At 32.3% G+C, this 27675-nt stretch overlaps 1 protein-coding gene across 1 annotated transcript in view; it reads left to right on the top strand.

Moving 5' to 3' along the window:
* Positions 1–511: 511 nt before the first annotated feature.
* The window catches only part of LOC126891987 (zinc finger protein 271-like), a 76713-nt gene continuing 49549 nt past the window's right edge, over positions 512–27675 (top strand). Inside the window, exons 1-2 of the mRNA XM_050661363.1 lie at positions 512–1119; positions 17891–18388. Of these exons, the coding sequence (XP_050517320.1) occupies positions 643–1119; positions 17891–18388 (975 nt within the window). The 5' untranslated portion in view covers positions 512–642. The remainder of the gene's footprint in view (positions 1120–17890; positions 18389–27675) is intronic.

Here is a 27675-nt window from a genome sequence, read left to right as displayed (position 1 = left end):
TAAATTAATTACTTTGACATTTATGTCCAATTTCCGGTAAACGTTTACAGACTTGCCACTACTGGCGCTCGCGAATTTGTAAATATCCCCTCTACGTACGAGCTCACAGCGTATAAGGAAAGTTAGTAGTTCACTGTTATGAAATTTTGACACTAAATTGACAAGTATAAAATTTTCACTATTGGCATTTCATGGGTTAATCATGGGATAATCTGTGTTTTTTGCGTTATTGCTTTAACTTAGATTTTTAGTCTGCTTTTATAAAAGAAACAGTTGTTTTTAGAACTTTCTATTAGCAACTTATTAGTATAATCGTATAATATATTTACGGATTACCGTCGAAGGCCGACATGATCAACCAAAAAAGTGACATTATTGGGCGTGAATCTGTCTTTTGAGTTTACTCCTCCTGGTTTAAAAATAGGGTATAGAAATTTCGAATTGCCCGCCAGATATTTATAGTAGAGCACCCAAACACGAGCGGCGCGAAAAACTATCAACAATGTCATATGTCATGTCATAACACATAACACTTTGCAAAAAAGCTGCTTTTGTGAAAAGAATTTGCAAAGAAATAAGAAATTAAAATTGTTAAGTGGAAATGGTATAGTTCTAGTTTAATATATTGCAGATATTGTGTGTATGCATAATTCTATATTAATGGAGAAATCTTTAGTCATGGAGGACAGATCGAATATCTTACGGCGGATGAAAGTATGCCGTTTCTGCCTTTGCAATGAAGAAGATAATTTATTAAACATACAAGAAAAACATCCACAGGACCCTGATATTAACATACCCCTACCTTCTCTATCGTTACAAATTATGGCTTGTGTATCTATAGAAGTGCTCCAAAGTGATGGGATGCCCCAATTCATTTGCAAAGATTGTCGAAATATTACTACACAAGCATATATTTTTAAAACGAATTGTAAAAAATCAGACGATGCTCTTAAACTGTTCCTCCTTACGGGCCAAATGGCGAAGCCTTACATGCATGATGTGGTTCAAATTAAAGTTGCACCTGCTTCGGAAAAATGTATCTCTATAGTACAGGAAGATGAGGAGGTTGAGAAGAATGAAATAGTTACTACTACTACTATGGGGGGAGAAACAAAGGTATATATAAAAATATATATTGTTCTTCTGTAAGTATAAGCAATAGGGAACTTGCATAAAATTTTAAATTCGAAAAAATGGTATAAATCACAACAGAACATAATTTAGAACCTGTATCAAAGATAAAAAATTTTGTTTGTCTTTCGTTAGGCTCCTAAAGATGACTAAAAATTCAACTTATACCAGCCACTCCAAAACGTGTAGTGACATCACGGGGTTGTATGTTTACATTCTACATCAATTGTATATATAATTTAATGCCGGATTTATACTCAGCTATTGCCACTGCCACTGCTGCTGACGGAAATATTGCCCGAAATATGATATCGACACGAGTGAGGTGTTTACATCAGTTGATGTAAACACACTAAGTTGATGTTGACACAAGAATGGAATGTGACGACAGCATCATCTTGCTCCCTTACTCACTTGCCACTTTGCCGGTGGCAAGTGAGAGAGAGAGAGAGAGAGTAGCTGAATGTGAATACTCACTCATATTCATGCTGCCTCTCCTTTGACTTCCGCCACAAAAACCGACTTTTTGGGCATCGTCGTGCAATGTCAGTAGCATGAGCATGAACAGTGCGAGTAAGCTATTTACACATTCACACTGCCCACTTCCCTGTACAATTCCCTATCGAACAGGACAGTGTAATTCCGGTATTAAATTAGACATTATAAACGTCAGTAAAAAATAGAGTTATGTGACGTTAAAAGTGTTTTTGATCGTTTGAACTATTCATAGAAAATTTGTACTTTTACAAAATGGTTTTATTTTCAATAGTAAAGCTTCTTTTTTTTCCTTCAAAAACTGGATCAAACTCCAATCTCAACAAACTGGTATATATTATTACAAGGACATACGATAAATGTCATTAGAATATAAATGTTTATCCTTTATTCCGTGACGACGAGCTGGCCAAATACCCAAGTAGGTGGAGGCCAATAAACTAAAGAAGAATATATGTAAATATAATCATAAACGGAACCACATAGTTAAACTCTGTGACGTCACGGGTCGTTTGAACTATTTTAAGATAAATAAGACTTTAAATTTGTACTTCTAAGTTATTATGAGTTTTTGAAGCGTGAAATTTTGTAAATCTCATTTTTATACAAAACTGAACATTATTATGTATTTATTTTATTTTATTTATCAACGGGCAAGCCCAATTACAATAATGTTAAACTCTAAAATCCTAACACTGACTATATCTACAGTTACAATACAAAAAGTTAATCTGTATTATTATACAAAGCAATACAAAAAGTTATCTATATTAAATGCAATACAAAAGTTATCCATACAAAAAGTTAATCTGTATTATTATACAATGCAATACAAAAAGTTATAATTTATATCCATTACTCAAGTCAAGAGTACACGAAACCTGACGCAAGAATCAGCCAAAGGTTGCAAAGAAATCTATGTTATCATATTGATTGGCTAGTCTGGCAGTTCTTGAAATGAAATTGTTAAATCCATAGTTAGTGCGATGTATAGGGTAATGGAAACTAGCTACAGATCTGGTAGGTCTAGATGGAACATGTATATTAATTTTATTGAGCAAAGAAGAAGCAGCAGCTCTACCATGCAGAATATTGTAAAAAGTAATAAGATCTCTCTTCTTATGGCACATAGAGATGGGTGGCATATTTAATGTAGCAAGTAATTGTAGTTGTCCAAGATGTTTAATTTGAAAGCAATCTGTTTAAGGAATTTATGCTCAACATGACACAAGGTCTCAATATGCACACCATAAAAAGGTGTCCATACACAGGATGCATACTCAAGATGGGGACGGACAAGAGAGCAATAAAGCGTCTTTAAGGCAGTAATCCCAGTAAAATCCTGTGTGCTTCTTCTGATAAAGCCAAGCATCTGAAATGCCTTGTTGACTACATTATTTAAGTGATCAGAAAGTTGTAGAGTAGCATCCAAAGTAACACCAAGGTCCTTGATAAAAGGTACAGTATCTAGGCAATGCTGTCCAATCTTGTATTCAAAATGGATTGGGATCTAGATCGAGAAAACGTAATGGCTTTGCATTTCGATGGATTCAGACTCATCCCATTTCTTGTACATAGTGTAGGAAACAAAAGGTTGAACCTTGCAAAATGGACACAAGTCCGGATTTATTTTTGTTCTGGTACATCAAGGGGTGTTTATTATAAGTCTAGCTTTTTCTGAAAAAATTTCGCCCCGGAACCCCCATTTTCACCCCTTTAAAGGGGGTAATTTGTGGTTTTTGCGGAACGTAGCCCTTCCTGTACCTTTTACAAAAAAATTATTTTATAGAAATATGAAGAGGACTATATTTTCTACGATTTATTTTCCGACAGCATCTGTCCATCATCCACCATTTAGCGGGGGTGGCGTCCCAAATTTGACAAGTTTTCAAAAAAGATGTTTTTAAAAAATATATATTCTTCCCTAACTGTAACAGAAATTAAGAAGAAATCCTGCGGCAATTATTCACAAATAATTGATTGATTTTTTGGTATAGGTTTCACTTAAGGGTTATAGCCCTTTTTTTAATTACAGGGTGTTACATTTTAAAAAACTCCTTTTTATACCATCTGAACCGTTTATGCTAGAGTAAAAAGACTTTCAGCGATTACCCATGTACTGGTGCTATTTACAAATTTGTATATTGCACCCCCATTTTTCCCCGGAACTACCCCAAAAAAAAAGAAGAATTAATAAAAATAAAGTGATTTTCTTGGAATCCTTCACACACAATGCTCTTTATTAATATGCTTCATATATCATTTTGTGCACGTTATTATTACCCATACATGGACACCAAAAGCGATTTCCTAGTGCAACCCCTGTAGCCAAAAAAAATAAATAAAATGGGGGTTGAAAATTTTTTTTGTTTTTTGCTTTTTAATCCATATGGGCATATGCTTCATCAATAGTGCTTTTCAAAAATATATATGGTTATTGCAACATCCCTGCGGAAACCACCCCTATCCTTGAAAATATACTGCAGAAACTACCCCCAGCCCTTGGCGAGCATGTTTTTACGATTTTCTCATTACCTATGGATTATTTTTAAACAAAACTTATACAAGGTTAAAGACCACTATTTACTCTAAAAATTAGGTCCTATTCATTTTTTTCGTATAAGCAACCGTTACGGCACAGTGGCGCCGTAAACCTCATATATGCTTTGGCGGGCTCCAGTTTTTGTTTTTTATTTCGTCATCTGTTCGTTTTATTGATATTCTTTTTCTCATGATCATCTTTCAGTGCGTCACAGTTTTTCGATTTCTTTCTAACATATTCAATTGTATATGACAGAAAAAAAAGGCACGTCGGTGATTACTTCTAGTTCTGTGATTATCTAGTTGTCGATAGATGGCGCCATAATTTAAAAAAATAATTTTTTTAATTAGATAATAATATTACAAATATAATCTGTATAATTTATAAGACTATACAAATCAAAGAAAATACCATTTTATAAATGCAAGAAACACATTTGATTTGTTTTTATTCTAAATTGAAAATAAAATGTGACAACTGTCAGATTTAACTAAAATGTCATGTTAGAATAAATGTCATAAATGTGTATTATCACGGACTTACCCTTTTTCCTATCATTTGTGACGCACTGAAAAATGATCATGAAAAGGACAATAAAGTACTTATGTAAAATAAAACAACACAGTGTAACCTACAAATTATGACCTATGCACATTTTACATTCTTTCCGCCCCAAAGCCACAGTGGTGGCCCAAAATCAATTTTTGCATATATTCGCCACCTACACACATTTTATTGCATTAATGCTACTTTAATAGCACAATATTCACCCTTAAGTGGTCACTAAGCAGTGGCGGATCCAGGGAGGGGTGATCGGGGCGATCACCCCCCCTCTCAAACCAAGTGATATTCTATTTAAAGATTATAAAAATATGCATTTATTTTTATAGAAATACTTATATTATATGATTATTTTTATAAGAATGGCGTACTTTTTATGCTTTAGCGACAGTGGCGGATCCAGCATCGTTAAGAGGGGGATGCCAATTGGCTAAATTTTTATAAAAATAAATGAATACTTTTACAATCTTTAAATATAATATCACTTGGTTTAAGAGGGGGGCTGATCACCCCCATCACCCCTCCCTGGATCCGCCACTGCTTAGTGACCACTTAAGGGTGAATATTGTGCTATTAAAGTAGCATTAATGTAATAAAATACGTGTAGGTGGCGAAAATATGTAAAAATTGATTTTGGGCCACCACTATGGCTTTGGGGCGCAAAGAATGTAAAATGTGCATAGGTCATAATTTGTAGGTTACACTGCGTTGATTTATTTTACATAAGTACTTTATCAATAAAACGAACAGATGACGATATAAAAAACAAAAACTGGAGCCCGTCAAAGCATATATGAGGTTTACGGCGCCACTGTGCCGTAACAGTTGCTTATACGAAAAAAATGAATAGGACCTAATTTTTAGAGTAAATAGTGGTCTTTAAATTTGTATAAGTTTTGTTTAAAAATAATGCATAGGTAATGAGAAAGTCGTAAAAACATGCTCGCCAAGGGCTAGGGGTAGTTTCTGCAGTATATTTTCAAGGACAGGGATGGTTTCTGAAGGAATGTTGCAATAACCATATACATTTTTAAAAAGCACTATTGATGAAGCATATGCCCATATAGATAAAAAAGCAAAAAACAAAAAAAAAATTTCAACGCCCCATTTTATTTATTTTTTTTGCTACAGGGGTTGCACTAGGAAATCACTTTTGGTGTCCATGCATGGGTAATAATAACGTGCACAAAATGATATATGAAGCATATTAATAAAGGGCATTGTGTGTGAAGGATTCCAAGAAAATCACTTTATTTATTAATTCTTCTTTTTTTTGGGTGGTTCCGTGGAAAAATGGGGATGCATTATACAAATTTCTAAATAACACCAGTACATGGGTAATCCCTAAAAGTTTTTTTACTCTAGCATAAACGGTTCAGATGGTATAAAAAAGGGTTTTTTTAAAATGTAACACCCTGTAATTAAAAATAAGGCAATTACCCTTAAGTCAAACTTGTACCAAAAAATCAGTCACTTATTTGTGAATAATTGTCGCAGGATTTCTTCTTAATTTCCGTTACAGTTAGGGAAAAATATATATTTTTTTAAAACATCTTTTTTAAAAACTTGTCAACTTTGGGGCGCCACCCCCGCTAAACAGTGGATGATAGACATATGCTGTCGGAAAATAAATCGTAGAAAATATAGTCCACTTCATATTTCTATAAAAAAAATTTTTTGTAAAAGATACAGGAAGGGCTATGTTCCGCAAAAACCACAAATGACCCCCTTTAAAGGGGTGAAAAGGGGGGTTCCGGGGCGAAAATTTTTCAGAAAAAGTTAGTCTTATAATAAGCACCCCTTGATATAACAGAAAAAAAATGAAACCGGACTTGTGTCCATTTTGCAAGGTTCAACCTCTGTTTCCTACACTAACACCAGTCCAACAAACTGATTAACTCATATTGAAGTTAATTGAAGTTTAAAATGAAGTATAAATGTAATAAAAAAAAATGTGCAAGTTCCCTATTCTGCTTGTTCATTCCCAGATTGACACCGTTACTGAAGGTTGTCACTCCATCTTTGGCCTAATTGGCTGATACTTCTACCGATTGGTGATTTATTTGACCACACAAGTCTCCCCCATTCTGCTTGTGTGGTTATTCCATTCTTTTGTCCATCAATGTCTTCACTCGTCTTTCCAGAAATTCTTTTCTCAATGTACTCATCTTTGCTGCTTCCAGTAGTCTGTTTGTGGCTGTGGAGGGTTTTTCCTGATGCATATGTCATTATTGGTCTTACACTGGCTTTATAAATTCTTGACTTCATTTTGGTGTTAACCCATTTGCTGCTGATCACATGCCACCACATGATATGGTTACTTTAGTTAGGTGCCGTTCACGCACGAGCAAGTGATATGGTGCTGTTCATCAGAATGGCTCCTAGCCAAGTTCCATCCTCTTAGATAAGCATTGAATAAATTAATATGTTAGTTTCGTGATATAGTGTTATTAAGGCATCCTACCAGTATATTTGCTTTTTGTACTTAAGTTTTCACTTCTTTGTCCTGGTCTCTGAAGCTGGACAGTGTCATACCAAGGTATTTTATTTCCATTACTTGTTCAATACTGATGCCATCAATTTGTATTTTACATCTGATTGGTTCTTTGCTGATTACTAGAGATTGTTTTAGTTTTCTGATATGTAAATGTCATATTGAATTCTTTAGCTCTGTTAAATCTATGGACTAATTTCTGGAGACTTCATTTTTTGCTATTAATATTGTGTCGTTTGCATGCCAAAATATTTTTACTTCTTTGTTTTTAATTCTGTATCCTCTTCCTTTGTTGATCCTTTTGATGATTTGATCCATGATTAAATTGAAGAGAATAGGACTCAATGAGTCACCCTCTTATTGAGTCTTATTCTGTTGCCTATATCTACAGGTTCTCTAACTTGTCCATCTATTCTGACTTCCATATCTAGGGAAACTTCTCTATTGTACATCTTCAAGATTCAAATTATGCTTTCTTTAAGTCAATCAGAAATAGAAATGTTGGTCTATTACAGGGGTCACCAATGAGCAGACCGCGGTCCACATCCGGACCGTGAGCTACTTTTGTGCGGACCGTCATTAAATTCAGAATATAGCATTTGGCAATTTTGAAAATGTTTGGCCATGAAATTGTATATTGTTTGACTCAACTTATGTGTGCGAAGCCGCTTTAAAAAGAACGAACTTTATTAAAATTGGTACAGATCTCAGCTAACAGATGAATATCTCAACTCCCCAATGAGAATCAGTTGCACCAAACTCACTGCAAACTTCAGACAGGTTGTACATGATAAAAAATGTCATTTTTCTCCCTGATAATTTAATTTTGTAAAGAATGACAAATTTTCTGATTCGGTTTTTTTGTGGATTCCTGTTCAAAAATGTCCCCTTAAACAAATCAGAAGGGGCCCGGGATGCCGGGCAAAACAATATTTTTATACAAATTCAAAATTACCTTTTAGCCCCGAAAATTGTATTTAAAAAAAAAGTCTCTTGTCATTTTTTTCAAAAGTTGATAGTTTTCGAGTTATAAGCGATTTAAAATCTGAAAAATGTGAAAATACCTACGCATTTTCGAGGTCTGAAAACTCATATGTAAATTATTAGTTTTCAGCTTGCCAAGTGCCTAAGTTGAAGTTTATAAATTCAATTTCAAGATTCTAACGAGTAATCAGGACTTACCTACTTCATTATAGACCATTGTTTTTTAATTGTTAATTATGCGAGTCCACTCGACCTTTAAGTCGCCGCACATCGCAATTTATGGTGCGTCTCTGTCGCACTTATTATACATATTATACGTACTTATGCAAAAAATGCCCAACAAATACTTCACATTTATTGAAATTTTATAATTTATTATTAACATATTTTTTTAGCTTAATGATTTATTTATTTATTCAATTAATTATTGCCAATGGGCTAATTAAAAACGCCAATAAAAACAAACGGTCGAAATTGAAATAAACCCTGATAACTTATCAGAATCGTGAAATTGAATGTTTAAACTTCAATTTAGGCACTTGACAACCGCAAAAATAATAATCTACACATGAATTTTCAAGCTTCGAAAATGCTTATTTTCGCATTTTTCAGTTTATAAATCGCTTAAAACTTAAAATCTATCAAGTTTTGAGAAAAATGACAGAAATCTTTTTGTTTAAGATGACCCCAAAATGCTAAAAACAAACTTTCGGGAGCAAAAAAGGTGATGTTTTTAATTTATTAAAAAACTGTTAATAAAAAATTTTTGCCTAAATATTTCGCACTGAACCCTTCTGACTTGTTTACCAAATTGGAACAATCAGACAGGTAGTGTTAACTCCGGACCCCGGAAGTGTCATAGGTTTTCGAAACGGACCCTCAAGAAATATAATTGGTGACCCCTGGCCTATTATACTCTAATGATTTCTCAGTAATTTGCTTTATGATGAATATTTTTATCTGTACACAAATTTCCAGTATGAAAACCCTGCTTTTCATCTGCTATACTTATCCTCTCACTCATTAGTTCTTGTAAAATTTTAGTTGCAAGTTTTAGAGTAGTATTTAACAAGTTCATACATCTGTAGTTTTCTGACTGTTTTTTATCTCCTTTTTTGAATAGTAGAACTAGTTCTTCATTTGTTTTCCATTCTTCCAGTATTTTATTATGTTTTATAATTTGCTTAATTGATGTTGTTAATTGTTCTGTCATTGCTACTGCAGAATATTTCAGTAATTTGTTTGATGTCTTTACCTACAGCTTTTCTGTTCTTCAGATTTTCAAGTGTTTTTGAACTTTCCATGTAATTATATTAATTTCTTCATAAATATGTGGTAATTTCGGTGTTTCCGGTTCTAGAGTCATTTGTTCTTCCTCTGCATAGAGCTTCTTTAGCAGTGGCGGTTCGTGGCTTTAGGGACAGGGTCGGCAAGGTTTTGTCTCCTCAGATAGGTATGCCATCTAATTAAAAGGCTTCAATTTCATAGAAGATTTTTGGTTTTGGTTTTTGTTTTTTTTTTATTATTTTTTTTTTGTTTTTTTTTGTAAACCTGTTTATAGTCTATGTTGTTTCGAAGTAGCAAAATGGGTTATAACGTCATTGTAAAATTTATTATTGTTTTGGAGAGGTTTTAAAAGTTTTTTTCTATTGACATTTGAGACAAGTTTGACATTCTCTCTTGTTTCATGGTGTTTCGACAATACGTTTTGACTTTGTTGAGACAAGAGAAATCCCGTTCATTTGAGGCAGAATTTGCCCACATTTGAGCACAATAATTTATTAAATTCGGGAACAGTTTGTTGTACCTAATGAATTGCAGTATATAAAATTAAACAAATTTTGTAACTTATCCCACGTTCCGAAAATATTTAGATCAGCATATAAAACTGTTAATCCATTTTATTATTTTATTTGAATAAAGAATGATGGATAATTTTTAATGAACTTGTCTATAGTCGGTTCGCTAAACTCAGACGCAACTGGCTAGATATTTTAGTCGAGATTTTTTTTGTTTTTTACCAATTTTGCAAAAATTGGCAAAATTACTAAATATTTAGTGATTATTAACTATTTAAAAATTATTTTTTGCCAATTTTGCTAAAATTAGCAAAATTACCGACTAAAATATCTAGAAAGTTGCGTCTGAGTTTAGCGAACAGACTATAATAGATATTTTGAAAATTCCTTGTAAATAATAATTGATTTATCCTTCCGCTCAAAAAGGTCCGGAACATTGTTTAAATAATCAAAATGCCAAAAAATTAAGAAAACTTCGATTTTTTTCTTCGTTTTTTGATTTTAACTTTCAAAGTATTCACTTCTGAGAAAAGTTACACTGACATAAAAGTTGGGTAACTAAATTTCCTACAATATAGGATTGGTTAAAAATTTAAAAAAGTGTCATCCTTGGTGCAATACAGCAATAATTGCGAAAAAAACATAAAAAATAAGTATTCGCATTTTACGTTTTTCAACCATTTATGCTAACACTTACGACCTTCATATTTTAACCAGAAAACTTTTATGATATAATAAAACAATACTGTAAATTTCATTAAGATCGATTCAATACATTTTGCAAAATAAATTTTGCAATCCAGCTTTTGCAAAAAAAAATTAATTTTTTCAAAATGTTGCAGTACATACTGACAATAAAGCAGATAGCAAGTTGAATTTTTTTTACATATAGAAGAAAGGTACAGTATTCTTCTATACGTAAAAATAAATTCAACTTGCTGTCTGCTTTATTTTCAGTTCTGCAACATTTTGAAAAAATTAATTTTTTTGCGAAAGCTGGATTGCAAAATTTATCTTGCAAAATCTATTGAACCGATCTTAATGAAATTCACAGTATTTTTTTTTATTATATGATATAGTTTTTCTGGGTAAAATTATGAAGGTCTTAAGTGTAGCATAAACGGTTGAAAACGTAAAATGCGAATACTTGTTTTTTATGATTTTTTCGCATTTATTGCTATTTTGCAACAAGGGTGACAATTTTTAAAATTTGTAGCTAATCCTTTATTGTAGAAAATTTAATTACGCAACTTTTATGTCAGTGCAACTTTTCTCGAAAATGAATACTTTTAAAGTTATAATCAAAAAATGAAGAAAAAATCGAATTTTTCCTTTATTTTTTGACATTTTGATTATTTAAACAATGTTCCGGACCTTTTTGAGTGGGAGGATAACTCAAATATTATTATATGAGTTATTTTCAAGCAATGTCTGCAAACAAATCTGAGTCACCTATCAACGTCCAAATTAAATCTCAACGTCCAAGTACCTGTCTTGTTGCCGTTTGCAGATCACCGCTGTGCTCGGCAGATTGTTTTTCTGCCGTACTTGTCATTCAAATAAATACGGGGAATGTATAATTGGTTGCCTATCGGCTAATATTCCATAGCGTCTTATTACAAGCAAATGGTCAACTGGGTACGGCTAGCCGAAGCGGGCCATGAATTCACACAATCGAAGTCAAGTGTATGGCTGGCTAGGATCCTTAATTTGAAAAGTATCTTACGCACAGCGCACAGGGATAACTTAACGTATCAGATCGTTCGAATTCTTTTAAAAACAATGAATAAAATTTAGTCTGTATTATCTCACAGATTTTTTTTATTTCACAGAAACGAATATCATCAACTCTGATTAACTTATATATTTAAAAAAATCTATGTGTCCATAAATGTGTGGGTCGTCACTGCCGACCCTGACCAGCCGCCACTGTTCTTTAGATAGTCGATCCACGTATCATTTTCTATTAGTTCCTTTACCTCCGTTCTTTGACCTAATATGAAGCACCGTATTTCCTTTTACAGACTATAAAAATCATGTTCCATTTTTTTCGAAAAACATTCCCAGTGATCACTGTTTATTCTTCTTACAAGTGAATGATGATGTAACACCGGTTTATAGAGTTCTGCGCCTTATGGTTCCTATTTTCCAGCTGCATCGATCTGTCCAGTTTCCTGGTCGTAGCTTTCTCTCCGATATTGGTTTTTTGATTCCACTTATCCAGGCAGATTCCACTTATCCAGGGGATGCCATTCCATTATCAGCTTTGGGAGTCAATGTTCCTTCCTTCTTTGTACATGGCCATACCAACAAAGTTGTTTTTCCTGGATTTCTTCAATTATGTTTGTTTTTCTATTCATAATGTCTCATACTCGTTCATTCGTTACATGTGAATCTCTGGAGATGTAGTCAGAAGTCCATTTCCAGTGCGAGCTCCTTTTATTTCTGCTTGCTTATTCAGTTGCCAGGTTTCACATCCATAAAGTACCACACTTTTAAAGGTGCTATTATATAGCTGTGTTTTCTTTTCTTTTTATTTGGTTTTTGACCAAAGTAGTGAGTTCAAAGCTCCTATTACTTTCTTTCTTTTAACAATTCTTTCCTATACACATTTGGTTCTCTCTATTTGGCTCTATAGACCCCATTTTTGTATTCTCGAAACAGCGGGTTTGTCATAAATATCAGATCATCTTTATCCTGGGCAATCACTACCTGATTGTCAGCAAAATGTAGTGTGTACAGTGTTGAGGCATCATTTAGCTGTACCCCCATGCAAAAAAATGATTTCCGCCATTTATTCAAGATCTCATTTATATACACTCACCGGCACAAAATTCCGCCACCCAAAATTTTTGATTAAGTTTGACAATCTATAACTTTATTACTTGTACTCCGATTTTCAAGATTCTTGCGTCAGTTTGTAGGTACATGTATTGATGTCATTTTCTATTATTCCGGTAACAAAAAAAGAATGTGTGTGTACTTTGTACGCACGTAAGAAGTTATACTTCTATTATATAATTTCAACAAAATAAATATACTTAACAGTTACAATACAAAAAATTAACAATAATTACCAAAAATTAACCAAAATTTAACAATGCCAAAAATAAAAAAAATATATGAATCGTCCGGGATTTGAACCCGCTATCTCGCGATCTCTCGATCTCTGGTCCAATGCTCTACCAACCAGGCTGCCAAGGCACGTGTTATTGACGTTTCGGATATACATAATTACACATAACGGTGACAAGTGAAATATAAAAATAGATATTTTAATATTTTACGCCCAAGGAAGACAAATTCAAAGACACAAAAATTATAATAAATAATACATTTTACTAAAAAACACTAATATATTATTTTAATGGCTTATTTGCGCCGATACATAATTTGAAAGATTAGCAACTAAACATCATACTGTCTGTGTGCGCATGCGCGCAGATTTATGAAAAATGTTACTCTCAATCGCGCCTAAAGAAGTATAACTTCAAAAATTTTTGCTTAGATGACATTATACGGGGGTGAATGGAAGCGTTGTATTTTCTCCTAACTTTAAAAAATTCTGTGGAAAAATTGGAGGGCTTTTTTTGTTTCATACTCCTTTTGTATTATCCTAGAGGTATTACTAAGGTTTTGTTTTTTGAATTATCCGAATATCTCTTTTCTTGTAAGAGCTGTAAATAAAAACACTGCTTTAAAGGTTTCTTTAATTAAAAATATCAAACGCACTAAAATTAACAAAAGAAAACAAAATTAACAACAAAACAATTCAATAGCGGGTATGTCCACCCCTTGCAGCAACGAATGCTCGCAATCTGTTTGGCATCGAATAAGGATGTGTTATCCTTGCCTGGGGAATAGCCCGATATTCCTCTACCAGGGTCATAACTGTACCAAATTTTTTTGGAGGCCTAGGATGACAGCGAATAACTTTTTTTAATTCAACCCATAAATACTCAATAGGATTGAGATCTGGGCTGCATGCGGGCCATTCTAATCTTATCAATCCAACCTCTATTTTATGAGTCAATCAGTGTTTTTATTTATACCTCAGGCTGTGGGTGAAAAAACGTGATATAATTCAGGAATTTTTGAAACCTATCAGGTGTTGTAAAGGACGATGCCAGGAATAACTTCTACTAAAATGTGACCAAAAATATTGTGAGCTTTTTTTTATTGCGATTTTCATTTGTTAAATTTGCAATTTTTAAAGATTTTTAGTTTTGCAGCTTGGGATATTGATTCTAGAGAAAAACTTTTTAATAGAAAGTTGTAGTAAATTAAAAAAACCTACAATTTGAGCTATGGTAAGTTTAATTTCGTTTATTGGTTATTGCAAAACAGCCTGCGAAAGGTCCAAAATGGCCGTTTTTTACAATTGCGGTATTTATTGTACAAATAATTTTTTTTATTTTTTAAAGCTTTAAAATGAAGATCTTTCAATTCCAAACATAAAAAAAAATTGTAAGGCCGGATTAACGAATTTGTTGCTTAGATATTATAAATTGTTTATCCCAAGAGGTCAAATGTCGAAGGCTATAACTTTTTGAAAAAAAAATCGTAGAGAGTTGGTGAAACATCCAATCTCCTTCTAAAGAGTTATATTTTCATATTCTGATGTAAATAAATCCGTAAAACATTTTTAAACCTCTAATTTTTGGGTTTGAAAATAAGGGGGCAAATTTCGTTATAACCATTTAGAGCTGAAGCGGCCCTGTACATCCTATGAGTTTTTAACTTACAGATTATTGTTGCTGAAGACGAAACGAAGATTTATAAAAAAAAATAAAAATTTCTACGACCAACTGAAGCCGAGCTAAATGTTGGGTTTGAAAATAAGGGGCAAATTTCGTTATAAACATTTAGGGCTGAAGCGGCCCTGTACATCCTATGAATTTCTAACTTACAGATTATTATTGCTGAAGACAAAACGAAGATTTATAAAAAAATAAAAATTTTCTACAACCAACTGAAGCCGAGATAATTGTTTCTTTTTTCTTAAATCGTAGTGCCTTTATTTATAACAATTAAGAAATTATTTTACAGTCATTGACTAAATAAATACTTATATTATCTTAAAATAAAAATTATTATAAAATATAGTTACATTTAATTATTAAAAATTATTTTTAAAATCGGTGCTTTTGCGAGCGGCCGAATTTTGTAAATCGCCCGGCTCGCTTCAAATCCGCGCGGTCGAAAAATTTTTACGTAACTTGTATTAAATTTTGACAGAAAACAATTTAATAATATTACCATTATAATATACAGTCTATTTACCACTGTATTTGTTTTTCTTGATAAACTTTTATATGTGAAATCTCATTTCTGAAGAAATAATATTACAAAAATGATACATATATGAAATATATAACTATATTTTTAATTTTTTCATTGTTATATAAATATAATAATAATAATGTTACTTCTTATTACTTATACAATATAAAACTTTTTCTTCTTGTAGTGACTATCCGTTTTGGATGTTGGCGACCATCATGGCAATTTGGCAAACCCCATTTGGAAAATGAGAACCAGGAAGGCGAAGAAAACCTTAACCTAACCTAAAACCTTACCTTGCTAGAAAATGTACGTATGTCGTTCAACACAACAACTACAAATCTTTTTAGAGCAGCAGTACCGATTTAGTGTGCAAGTACAGATTGACATGATGGTCGCCAACATCCAAAACGGATAGTCACTACAAGAAGAAAAAGTTTTATATTGTATAATAAGAAGTAACATTATTATTATTATATTTATATAACAATGAAAAAATTAAAAATATAGTTATAATATATTTCATATATTTATATGTATCATTTTTGTAATATTATTTCTTCAGAAATGAGATTTCACATATAAAAGTTTATCAAGAAAAACAAATACAGTGGTAAATAGACTGTATATTATAATGGTAATATTATTAAATTGTTTTCGGTCAAAATTTAATACAAGTTACGTAAAAATTTGGCCGCTCGCAAAAGCACCGATTTTAAAAATAATTTTTAATAATTAAATGTAACTATATTTTTTAATAATTTAATTTTAAGATAATATAAGTCTTTCTTTAGCCAATGACTGTAAAATAATTTCTTAATTGTTATAAATAAAGGCACTACGATTTAAGAAAAAAGAAACAATTATCTCGGCTTCAGTTGGTTGTAGAAAATTTTTTATTTTTTTTATAAATCTTCGTTTCGTCTTCATCAACAATAATCTGTAAGTTAAAAACTCATAGGATGTACAGGGCCGCTTCAGCTCTAAATGTTTATAACGAAATTTGCCCCCTTATTTTCAAACCCTAAAATTAGAGTTTTAAAAATGTTTTACGCATTTATTTACATCAGAATATGAAAATATAACTCTTTAGAAGGAGATTGGATGTTTCACCAACTCTCTACGATTTTTTTTTCAAAAAGTTATAGCCTTCGACATTTGACCTCTTGGGATAAACAATTTATAATATCTAAGCAACAAATTCGTTAATCCGGCCTTGCAATTTTTTTATGTTTGGAATTGAAATATCTTCATTTTAAAGCTTTAAAAAATAAAAAAAAAATATTTGTACAATAAATACCGCAATTGTAAAAAACGGCCATCTTGGACCTTTCGCAGGATGTTTTGCAATAACCAATAAACGAAATTAAACTTACCATAGCTCAAATTGTAGGTTTTTTAATTTACTACAACTTTCTATTAAAAAGTTTTTCTCTAGAATCAATATCCTAAGCAGCAAAATTAAAAATCTTTAAAAATTGCAAATTTAACAAATGAAAATCGCAATAAAAAAAAAGCTCACAATATTTTTGGTCACATTTTAGTAGAAGTTATTCCTGGCATCGTCCTTTACAACACCTGATAGGTTTCAAAAATTCCTGAATTATATCCTGAAATCGACCTATTTTTCACCCACAGCCTGGAGTATTACAAAAAATGGTACAGCTCTTACAAAAAAAGAGATATTTGGATAATTCAAAAAACAAAATTTCAGTGATGCCTCCGGGATAATATGACAGGACTATGAAACAAAATTATCTCTTCCATTTTTCCACAGAATGTTTTAAAGTTAGGAGAAAATACAACGCTTCCATTCACCCCCGTGTAATGCCATGCAAGCAAAATTTTTGTGTTACTGGAATAACAACAAACGATACCAATACATGTACCTACAAACTGGTGCAAGAATCTTGAAAATCGGAGAACAAATAATAAAGTTATAAATTGTCAAACTTAATCAAAAATTTTGGGTGGAGGAATTTTGTGCTGGTGAGCGTAGATTTTAAACAGTGTTGGCGATAAGTTGCATCCCTGTCATAGTCCCTTATTCACCATGAAGCTATCAGATAATCTATTGTTGATTTTGATGTTTGATTGGGTGTTGTTATACAATTTTTGCACTGCTTTTTATTAAAGTTATATTAATAGAGGATTTTTCCAGGACTTTCCATCATTTCCACAGTAGCACGGTATCATATGCTGTAGTTAGATCGATGTATAGTAGATATAATATTTCTCTGTTTTTGGCTACTTTTTTTTTCATAGTGTTGATTGACCGTGAAGATGTGGTTGATGCAGGACCTTCCTACTCGGAATCCTGCTTGTTGTTCGGTCTCTAAAGGTGGATATTCATTTTCTATTAGAGTGTTTAAAGTATTTCATATAATCTGTTAAAGGTGATGGTTACAGTAATACAGAGATAGTTCTTGCAGTCTTCCTTGTTACCCTTTTTGTGTATTGGGGTTATTCACCCCTTTTTCCAATTTTCTGGTATGTTTTCTTCATTTGTGTAGTTATTGAAAATTAAGGTTATTAATTTGGTCAGTTTTGTGAATGAGTGAATATATCCATAATAAAAATTTTATATTTGAATTTTAGATCAATAATGCAGTGGCAGAAACTGAGGAAGCAGTACATGATCGCTTGGTTGAGGAATTTCCAGAAGGCACAATTGTGGAAATAGAAAATGAAACTGTAGAAACGGTAGAAACTTCTTGTTTTCCCTGCAACGAGTGTGACAGATCATTTCCATTACAACAGCTATTGGATTTACATATGGAAAAACACACTAAGGAAAGAAACTTCGAATGTGAAGTTTGTCTTAACAAATTCTACACTATATATGACCTCCAGAAACATTCACTTATTCACAATCCTGATAAGGGATTTGAATGTGGTGTTTGTAATAAATCGTTTAATAGGGTGTCATTTTTAAGAAAACACGAGAAGATTCATAAAGATGTGGAATGGCACACATGTCCTAAATGTGACAAATCGTTTATGTCTAAAGAAAATTTAAATTTTCATATGCATGATCACAATAAAAGTAGGCCGTTCGGTTGTAAAATCTGCAACAAGAGTTTTGTTTTTAAACAGGTAAGTTCTTAATTACCATAATGTAAATCAAAATAAATCAGATTGTGAAAATACCAACTATAATATATTGACTCCGATACGTCTAAAGGTTGGAAACAATCAATATAATGTAAATTTATAGGTTTCTATTGATAATTTCCCACCTCTACTAGTTTCATCTCTTGTTATTTCACAATGTACTATGTTTTCCGTCTTTTGCATTATTTTGCGGGTTCTTAGTGCACTCATCACTGTATATACTGTCATGCTAAGCCTGTCATTTCAAAATCTAATGCTAAAATTTTAATGCTTTAGGAGTGTATGGACTAGCTTACATTTTGTTGGAATGCATATATGCTCCAGTTTATTAAGAAAATCGATAATTATATTTAAGGGGACAGTATGGTTTGAAATCAACGTTCCAAGCACATTTTTGTGACTTTTTTTTTAATTGAGTAAAAATATTTTATTTTTAAATTAAATAAGCATATTGAGTAAAATTCAAAGTACATACGTGGGTAAATCAAATATGAACCGACCTTTTCGTCCCCGCTTAGCATTCTTCTTCTTCTTCAGCCTGTGTTCGTCCACTGCTGGACATAGGCCTCTTCCATTTGCTTCCATCGATTTCTACTCTTGGCAATTCTCATCCACTGTTTGCCCGCGACTTGTTTGATATCATCTGCCCACTAGTGCCCACCTCTTCTGCGGTCTGCCTACTAGTCGCCTGTTCTCTCTTGGTCTCCAGTTTTTAGTCTCTGTGTCCATTTTTCGGAATTATCTCGGGCAACATGTCCGACCCATTGCCACTTGAGCCTTGCTATACGTTCTGCGACATCAGTAATCTTTGTTCTTTCACGAATGTCGATATTTCGAATTTTGTCTCTCAAACTAATCCCTAGCATGGCCCTCTCCATCGCTCTTTGAGTTGTACTGAGCTACTCTAAGGTTTTCTTTGTAAAGACCATGGTCTCCAGTCCATATGTAGCTACAGGCAAGATACATTTGTCATAAACTCTACGTTTTAGACACATTGGTATATCTCTATTCTTCAAGATAAAGCTTAACTTGCCGAAAGCTACCCAAGACAATTGTATGCGTCTTTTTATTTCGGCTATTTGGTTTTCTTTGCCGATTTTAATGGTATGTCCAAGATATATATAGTGGTCTACATTTTCAAGACTGACGTTGTCAATAACAAGATTAGTTTGTACATTACTCATTATTTTTGTTTTCTGAAGATTCATTTTGAGACCTATTTTATTTGACTGCTGGTTTAGTTCCTTCATCATTTGCTCCAGTTCCTTGATATCTGTACTGAATAATACTATGTCGTCCGCAAACCTCAAATGACTCAAATGTACACCATCAATGTTTAGACCTTTTTCCTCCCAGTCGAGCTGTTTGAATACATTTTCCAATGCTAAGGTAAAAAGTTTTGGTGAAATAGTATCACCTTGTCTAATGCCTTTACCAAGGCGTATTTTTTCGGTTTTTTTGGTCTTCATTGATTTTGATGTGGAATGTGGCCTGTTCATAAATGTTTTTAATGAGTGTAGTGTACCGTGAGTCTATTCGAGCATCCCTGAGGGCTGACAAAAAGGACCAGGTTTCAATACTATCGAAAGCCTTGTGAAAGTCAATAAATGCCATATGTAAGGGTACATTATATTCTGTGGTTTTTTCTACCAGTGTTCTGACGGTTTGTAAGTGATCGTTAGTACCAAACCCTTTTCGAAATCCCGCCTGTTCAACCGGTTGATATAAATCAAGTTTTTGTGTTATGCGGTTGGTTATTATTCTTGTTAGCAATTTGTATAAATGTGACAACAAACTTATAGGCCTGTAGTTTTCAATATTAGTATTGTCTCCTTTCTTGTGTAAAAGGATTATTTCGGCGTTTTCCCACAGATTGGGTATTCTTTTCTCTATCAGACACCTATTAAGCAAGACTTCCACAACCTCTACAACGGTGTTGCCACCCATTTTTAACATTTCAGACGTTATATGATCCTCGCCAGGCGAGGATCATATAACGCTTAGCATTAACTGGCGATAATGTCTAAATTAGTCCTGTGGTGGGGGTTATAGTCTAATTTGTTACTGCGCGCTACCGCCTGTTCTCTAATGACGTGCAGTCAGTTACTGTTGCGATGAGTGGGAGAGTAGTGCCATGTTCGGTTGCACAACGCATTGTTATCAAATACCTTGCAAAAGAAAATGTTGGTCCTGCTGAAATTTGGCGAGGATTAACAAATCAATAAGCGGAATCAACACTGTCCAGTATACAAGTGAAATTTTGGCATAGACAAGTTCGTGAAGGATGAGATGCCTTGCAAAACAAAAGTCATCAACGACATCCAAAAACAAGCACGTCTCAAGAAAATATTGAAGCCGTTCTTGACCTTATTGCGACAGTGTTTTGGAATTATCGTGGCGTTTTGTTGCTGGATATCCTTTATGAGAGATGAACCATTAATGCCGCTTATTACTGCAGTCTTTTGGATCGTGTTCAACCTGCCTGTAGGTCCAAAAGACGGGGGTGTTCTATACGAGATGTGTTGTTCTTGCATGACAACGCCTGACGCCTGACCTGCCACAAGAAAAAAATAGCCGAAATATATTGGACTCTCTTTGAACATCCTGCAAACAGTCCTGATCTTTCACCATGTGATTACCACATGTACGGTCCATTAAAAAATGCACTAGGCGAAGCGCGCTTTGATAAGGATAATATATACATACATATAGACATATTGATTCTATCTTAACGTTATTAAACTTTATTAATTTTTATTTTTTTTTCCTCTTTTTTAAGTGTTACTAGTTTAATTTAATTTAAAATGTCTATAACTGCGTATTACCAAAATTGTAGGGGTCTGCGTACCAAGACAGCAGAATTTATCCAAAATTTACATTCAGAGTCTTACGATTTTATTATATTAACAGAGACATGGTTAGCTAATGATATACAGGATGGAGAGTTATTTAATAAAAATTACGTTGTATACAGAAAGGACAGAAATTTAAAAATTACAGGTAAAACAAGAGAAGGCGGGGTTCTTATAGCAGTAAGTAGAAAATTTAGTTCTTCGGAAATTCAGGTAGACACTCCTCTAGAAACCTTATTTGTAAACGTTAAGGTGTTTGGAAATAATATTATATTAAACTCTACATATATTCCTCCAGCATCTAAATTAGTTGTGTACCACAAGTATGCTAATTTATTTGAACGATTGGATCAGTTTGTTGACAACAGTACATATATTTTATTGGCGGGTAATTATAATATACCACAAATAAATGGTATAAACTACCAGTTTAATGATCGAAATGAAGTAGAAAATATAATTCAAAATTTAATATTGTCGTATAATTTAAAATCATATAATAATGTCGTAAACATTGATAATAGGACACTAGATTTGATCATGAGTAATTTTTGTATCAAAGTCGAAGAAAGCATATCACCATTAGTAAAAATAGATATGACATCCTTCATTGGAAATAGAATTTAGTATGAAGAAAAGTAGTTTTAACAAATGTAATAATTTAGAAAGTAGATATAATTTTAATAAAGCAAATTTTAAGCTTATTTATGAATTGTTAAGGGACTTTAATTGGGAATTATTAGGTCAGTTTGAAAATGTTAATGATTGTGTGTCGTATTTTTATCAAATATTATATAATATTCTAGATATAACGGTACCAAAATTTAATATAAAACCAAAAAACTGCAAAATATTTCCGCCTTGGTTTAATAGTGATATTATAAGTGATTTAAAAGTAAAAGAGTTTTATAGGCGCAGAAGGAATCAATCAGAAGATTTTCAGGTAAAATACAGTGAAAAAAGAAAGGAAATTAAATTAAAAATTAAAAATGCATATAATGCTTACCTTGGAGATATGCAGGGTAATATAAAACGAAGCCCGACACTTTTTTGGAATTTTGTAAAAAATAATAGGCAAACCAGCAATTCCGATGGTACTTTTCAGGTTGAGAATAGGGACGTATCCGATCCTAAAATTATAAGAGGCGAGTTCGCTGATTACTTTTCTTCGGTCTATGATAATGATTCCTCGTATAATAAAGAGGTAATTACCGAAAAAAAATGCGTGAATTACCCCTACAATTTTTTGATAATATTCATTTTGAGACGATTAGCACTACTGATTTAGAAAAAGCGTTTTATAAATTGAAACCGAAAAGGTCTTCTGGCCCTGACAATATTCCTTGTTATATTTTTAAAGGATGCAGGGATTGTTTGATGTACCCATTGATGGTAATATTTAATAAATCATTAAGCTCCGGTGTTTATCCAAACGAATTTAAACAAACCAAGATTGCGCCAATATTTAAAAATGGTGATAAAAAATATGTCAAAAATTATAGACCAATTGCGGTCCTAAATTGTATAGCTAAAATTTTTGAATTCATTTTACATGATAAGTTGTACAACAGTTTTAAACATTTGATCCCAGCTGAACAACACGGCTTCTGTAAAAGGAGATCAGTTGAAACAAATCTCTTGACATTCGTTAATAAAGTAAGGGAGAATATAGACAATAAAATACAGGTAGATTGTATATATACAGACTTTGCAAAAGCTTTTGATAAAGTAAGTCACGACAGTTTATTATGTAAATTAAAGTACTATGGAATTAGCGAACATTTATTAAATTTTTTTATCTCGTATCTAAGATTACGAACTCAGGTAGTATCATATAAAAGTGAATTGTCACACATATTTTTAAGTGGATCAGGAGTTCCTCAGGGATCTAATTTGGGACCACTCCTTTTTTCAATATTTATAAACGATTTACCTTCACAAGTAACATCCGATTGCTTGTTATACGCAGACGACTTCAAACTATTTCGTAAAATTGAAAACATAAATGATTACTTAGAGCTTCAAAATGATATAGATAATATTTGTGAGTGGTCCTTACGGAATAAGTTGTTATTTAACTTATCAAAATGTAAAGTATTAACATTTAACACAAATAAAAACCCTTATCATTATTATATATTTTATTCAAAATTCACAGTTAGAAAGAGTGACTTCTGTATGTGACCTCGGCATTTGTTTTCAAAATCATTTGAAATTTAATCAGCACATAAATAATATTGCTAAAAAATCGCACCAGTTACTAGGTTTTTTATAGAGGACAACATATGCATTTACAAACACTGAAATAATACAATATTTATATTTTTCTCTAGTGCGTAGTAAACTTGAATTTGCTAATGTAATATGGAATCCTACACAGCTAAACTTAAACCGTTCTATAGAAGTAGTCCAAAACAAATTTTTAAAATATTTGTACTTTAAAAAACATAGAACCAATCCCGAATATGCTTCATATGATCCTATCAGAAAAGAATTTCGTATAATAAAACTTGAGTATAGAAGAAGAGTTTTTGCCATTACGTTTCTTTTTAAAATATTGAATTATTTAATCGATAGCTCCTATCTTATGTCTCAAATAAACCTTTATGTAAAACCACGTAGTATACGCCCTCGTCAACAGACTTTTTTGGTAAATGATGATAGACCGATAGCTCGACTATGTCATATACACAATGACTTCTTTTTTTCTGTAAATATATTTGACACAAATCTACCAAAATTTAAGCATGAAATCAAAGGGATATACACTATTAAATGTTGTCACATTAGTACCTCACTCTTAATATTATCACATACTTAAGTTGAATATTTTATTTTAAGTTTGTGTTAACATCTATATATACTTTCAAAAACAAAACATCAAAAACCAACCAAATATGTAGGTAAATACTTGCTGTCTTGGTGGGCTCCCTATGCACGAATAGGTATACGCAGGTTATTTCTGTTCTTGATATAAATGCACTTTTTTTTCTTTTTTTTTTATTATTAAACGTTTTTTTTTGTTTTTTTTTATATATGTATACGTTTACACCTTATAATATTTATAATATTTAAGTTCTTTACGTTTTTTCTTTTTTTTTTTTGTTATTTGATTTCAATATAATCGTTGTAATAATGTACAGAAACATGTAATTAGACTTTGCCTGTTTGTTTCTTAAATAAATAAATAATCAAGTGGAGCAATTGGTCAGATACCCGCCCTCATTCTTTTTATGAAAATGGAATACAGAAGCTTCCTAGCCGATGGGAAAAATGCATACAGGAGGAAGGAATGTATATAGTAAAATGGTGTATTGTTTAATTGTTGTAATTATAATTCAATAAAAAGTTATTAGCAAAGGTCGGTTCATATTTGATTCACCTCTCGTATATTAAAAAAAAATTCCAAGGAAAATTATTGAAAAATAAGCCAACGGTGGCAAGTTTTTACAGACACCTCAAAAAAAAGGATTTTGCAGTGGACATCATAACTCATTACTGGATCATGTGAAAGAAAAAGTTCAAAAAGATTTTATTAGATTATGAGTTTCTCAAGGTAACGCTTCGAGTTTTTTGTTATTAACGATTTTTTGAGTTCTTGGTATCACTTAGAAGTTAAAAAAACGAAATTCTTTGTAACAAAAAGGTGAAAATCAACATATTTATTATTGTAAAATAACAGATACACATAAAAACAAATATATCTCGACAGCATTACCTCACGAAATATCTAAAGAAAATCTATGCATAATTTCAGGTGGATCAGTCCAGTAGTTTTTGAGTTAAAATATCCACCGCCTTTGTGAAAGCAGTTTTTAGTAAAACATGTTTAAAGTTTTGATAACTTCGCGTTTGTCTTCTTTTTTTCTGTCAAATCGTGATGCACACCGGAATATGTTTTTGAATCGCAGGGAAATCTACAAAAGAGAAGGGGAACAGTTGTTGAACGTTTCTCACTATGCTCAAGCGTACTGCTACGAAAACGCGGCAAAGTGAGACGGAGGTAAGGATATTCAACACACGGTCTCTGGTAATTTTACTCAGATCAATCTAAAATTTTCAGAAACTATTCTTAAAGATATACACTTTCATTTAAAAATAATAAAAAAAATTTTAATATCAAAATAGGTACATACTGCTAAAATGTTTTTTAATAAATTATTGCTATAAAACTAAGCCTATTAGCAGTATGTAGTTTTCATTTGTGATCAATATGAAATGAAAATATTTTTTGTAATAAATTAGAATAGCCAAAGTTAATGTAAGTTAGTTATCCTCATCAATGTCCAATTCATCATTTAACACTGTAATGGTTACCCAAAACTCTAGTCTATTTCAAGGAATTAGTTTATTGCCTTCTTGTTCACAATAATTATATTGAACCAATTTGATAATACTGTCTCGACTTTGGGCAAAAATTCCTGTAGATTTCATAAGAGGATCTAGTGTAGGTGGCTTTCCTAATTTAAGAATATTTTTCTTAATAAAATCCAGTGGCACTGCTGGATTCTCACAAACAGTCGCGTAGCTTAAAAAATCCACACTGTTGGTAGATATCTGTACAATATTTATTTATTAACGGCATTCACTTACAAAAGTTTTAACAGAGCTACACCTTAATAAGAATCAATGATTAAAATATCAAACATCTCAGAATAATAAACTTTAATATAGCTCAATAATAATAACAATGTCCTCCTTCACTCAAATATTGGTAAATCAAGACTGTCTCTTACCCACTGATCATATTCCCCTCTGGTTGTAACAGTTGTATGATGAATGGGCCTAACGAAACCACAATAAAGTCTGGGATAAATCCCAGTACTTTCATCGTCCTGTTTGTTACCTGATTCATGTTCCTTGAGAATGACAGTTCAGATTCTTAAGTCTGATATTTCATTTTTAGAAACTAATGCAAGTTATTTATAGAATAAACAAATCTAATTGGTTTTATTTGCCTTGAAAATGACATCTGTTTATGTTAAGCAACATTTTGTTTAACACTAGAAGCACCAGAGCGGTCATTTTGACTGCTTTCTATTTTTGACACTCTGTTTTGCTCATTCATAGTTATTTTAGAAACTTGATAATTTACGACTTTTCCTAGATCTATTTGAAGATTATAATTTCTCCTTTACAGCTACTTAGCGGAATTACTTTTTAAGATATGCTATTGTCTACCTACAAGCACCAGAGCAGTCATTTTGACTGCTTTCTCTTTTTGTCCCTTTGTATTACTCATTCATATTTATTTTACAAAATTTATAATTTTGGGACTTTAATATTTATTTGAGGATTATAATTTCTCTTTTACAGGTACTTTTACAGTATAATTACATTTTGAATAATAGTTAATGTCTACCTTGAAAAATTGGGTAGTAATGACAAGGTATTCTACATTTTGTTCTATTTTTCTGGGAAGTTTTACTTATTTTGTGTATAAAATGTATCGAAAACATTTGTTATTAGGTAATTTGAGTACTCTTTGCAAGTGCGTGCTCAATATGTATTTTGATTTTTCATTGCGATCTTTCTCTTTTCTGCTGCTATCACGTCTCGTCGATATTTGACTGAGCAATAACTATTGGAGTGGTTACAGAATTTGTCAGATAATGAATATGAAGTAGAGTTATGTGATGAAAATGTATCCAATAATGAAGAAGACGAGTATGTGCCTGATAAAGTTGATCAAGGACATTCATCGGGTAGCGATTCTGAAGATGAAGTTGAGATTGAGGATATGCTCAGTACTTCTGCTTCAACTTCGAATGCTGACTTCAATACCTCTTTAGGAATTATTACCAACCAGGTAAGAGGAATTCGCGGAAGCAGTTTAGAGAATTCCTCCATCGACACTATAGGATGGGAGTTACTTTTGCAATAGCGCTAGTACACCAGGTTAGCAACTATATTATATTAGTAGCTTCACTAGCTTATATTTATGTATTCACTTAGGCATATAATATTTTTGAGCATATTATTTTTTTATGTGCCTATCCGTGATGAATGTTGGCGACCATCATGGGAATTTTTACCTTATCCGCAGGATGTTCTTCTTCCTGGGCCCCGATTTCCAAATATTTTCCTTGCAGCATGATTTCTAGAAGGGTATATCTGGATTCATTTCGCATAATGTGTCCAAAGTATTCGAACTTTCGAGATTTGATGGTGGTACCTCTCGGTTCTTCTACATTCTTCTGAGGACCTCCTCATTTGTGACTCTCCGATTCTTTTGTAGCTATTCTCCGATATAGCCACATTTGGAATGCTTCCAATTTTCTGCCCATATTCTTTGTTCAAGGTACACGATTCGACACCACAAAAAACAACAGACAAGACGTAGCAGGTGAAAGTGAAAAACATGTGAAATTTGTCATATACATAAATGTAAATAAAATTTGTGTGGGTCTTGTACAA

Source organism: Diabrotica virgifera, chromosome 9, assembly GCF_917563875.1.
Source record: "Diabrotica virgifera virgifera chromosome 9, PGI_DIABVI_V3a".
In the NCBI taxonomy this organism is placed as follows: Eukaryota; Metazoa; Arthropoda; class Insecta; order Coleoptera; family Chrysomelidae; genus Diabrotica; species Diabrotica virgifera.
The sequence above is the reverse complement of the archived record's forward strand: the minus strand, read 5'-3'. Positions and strand labels throughout refer to the sequence as shown.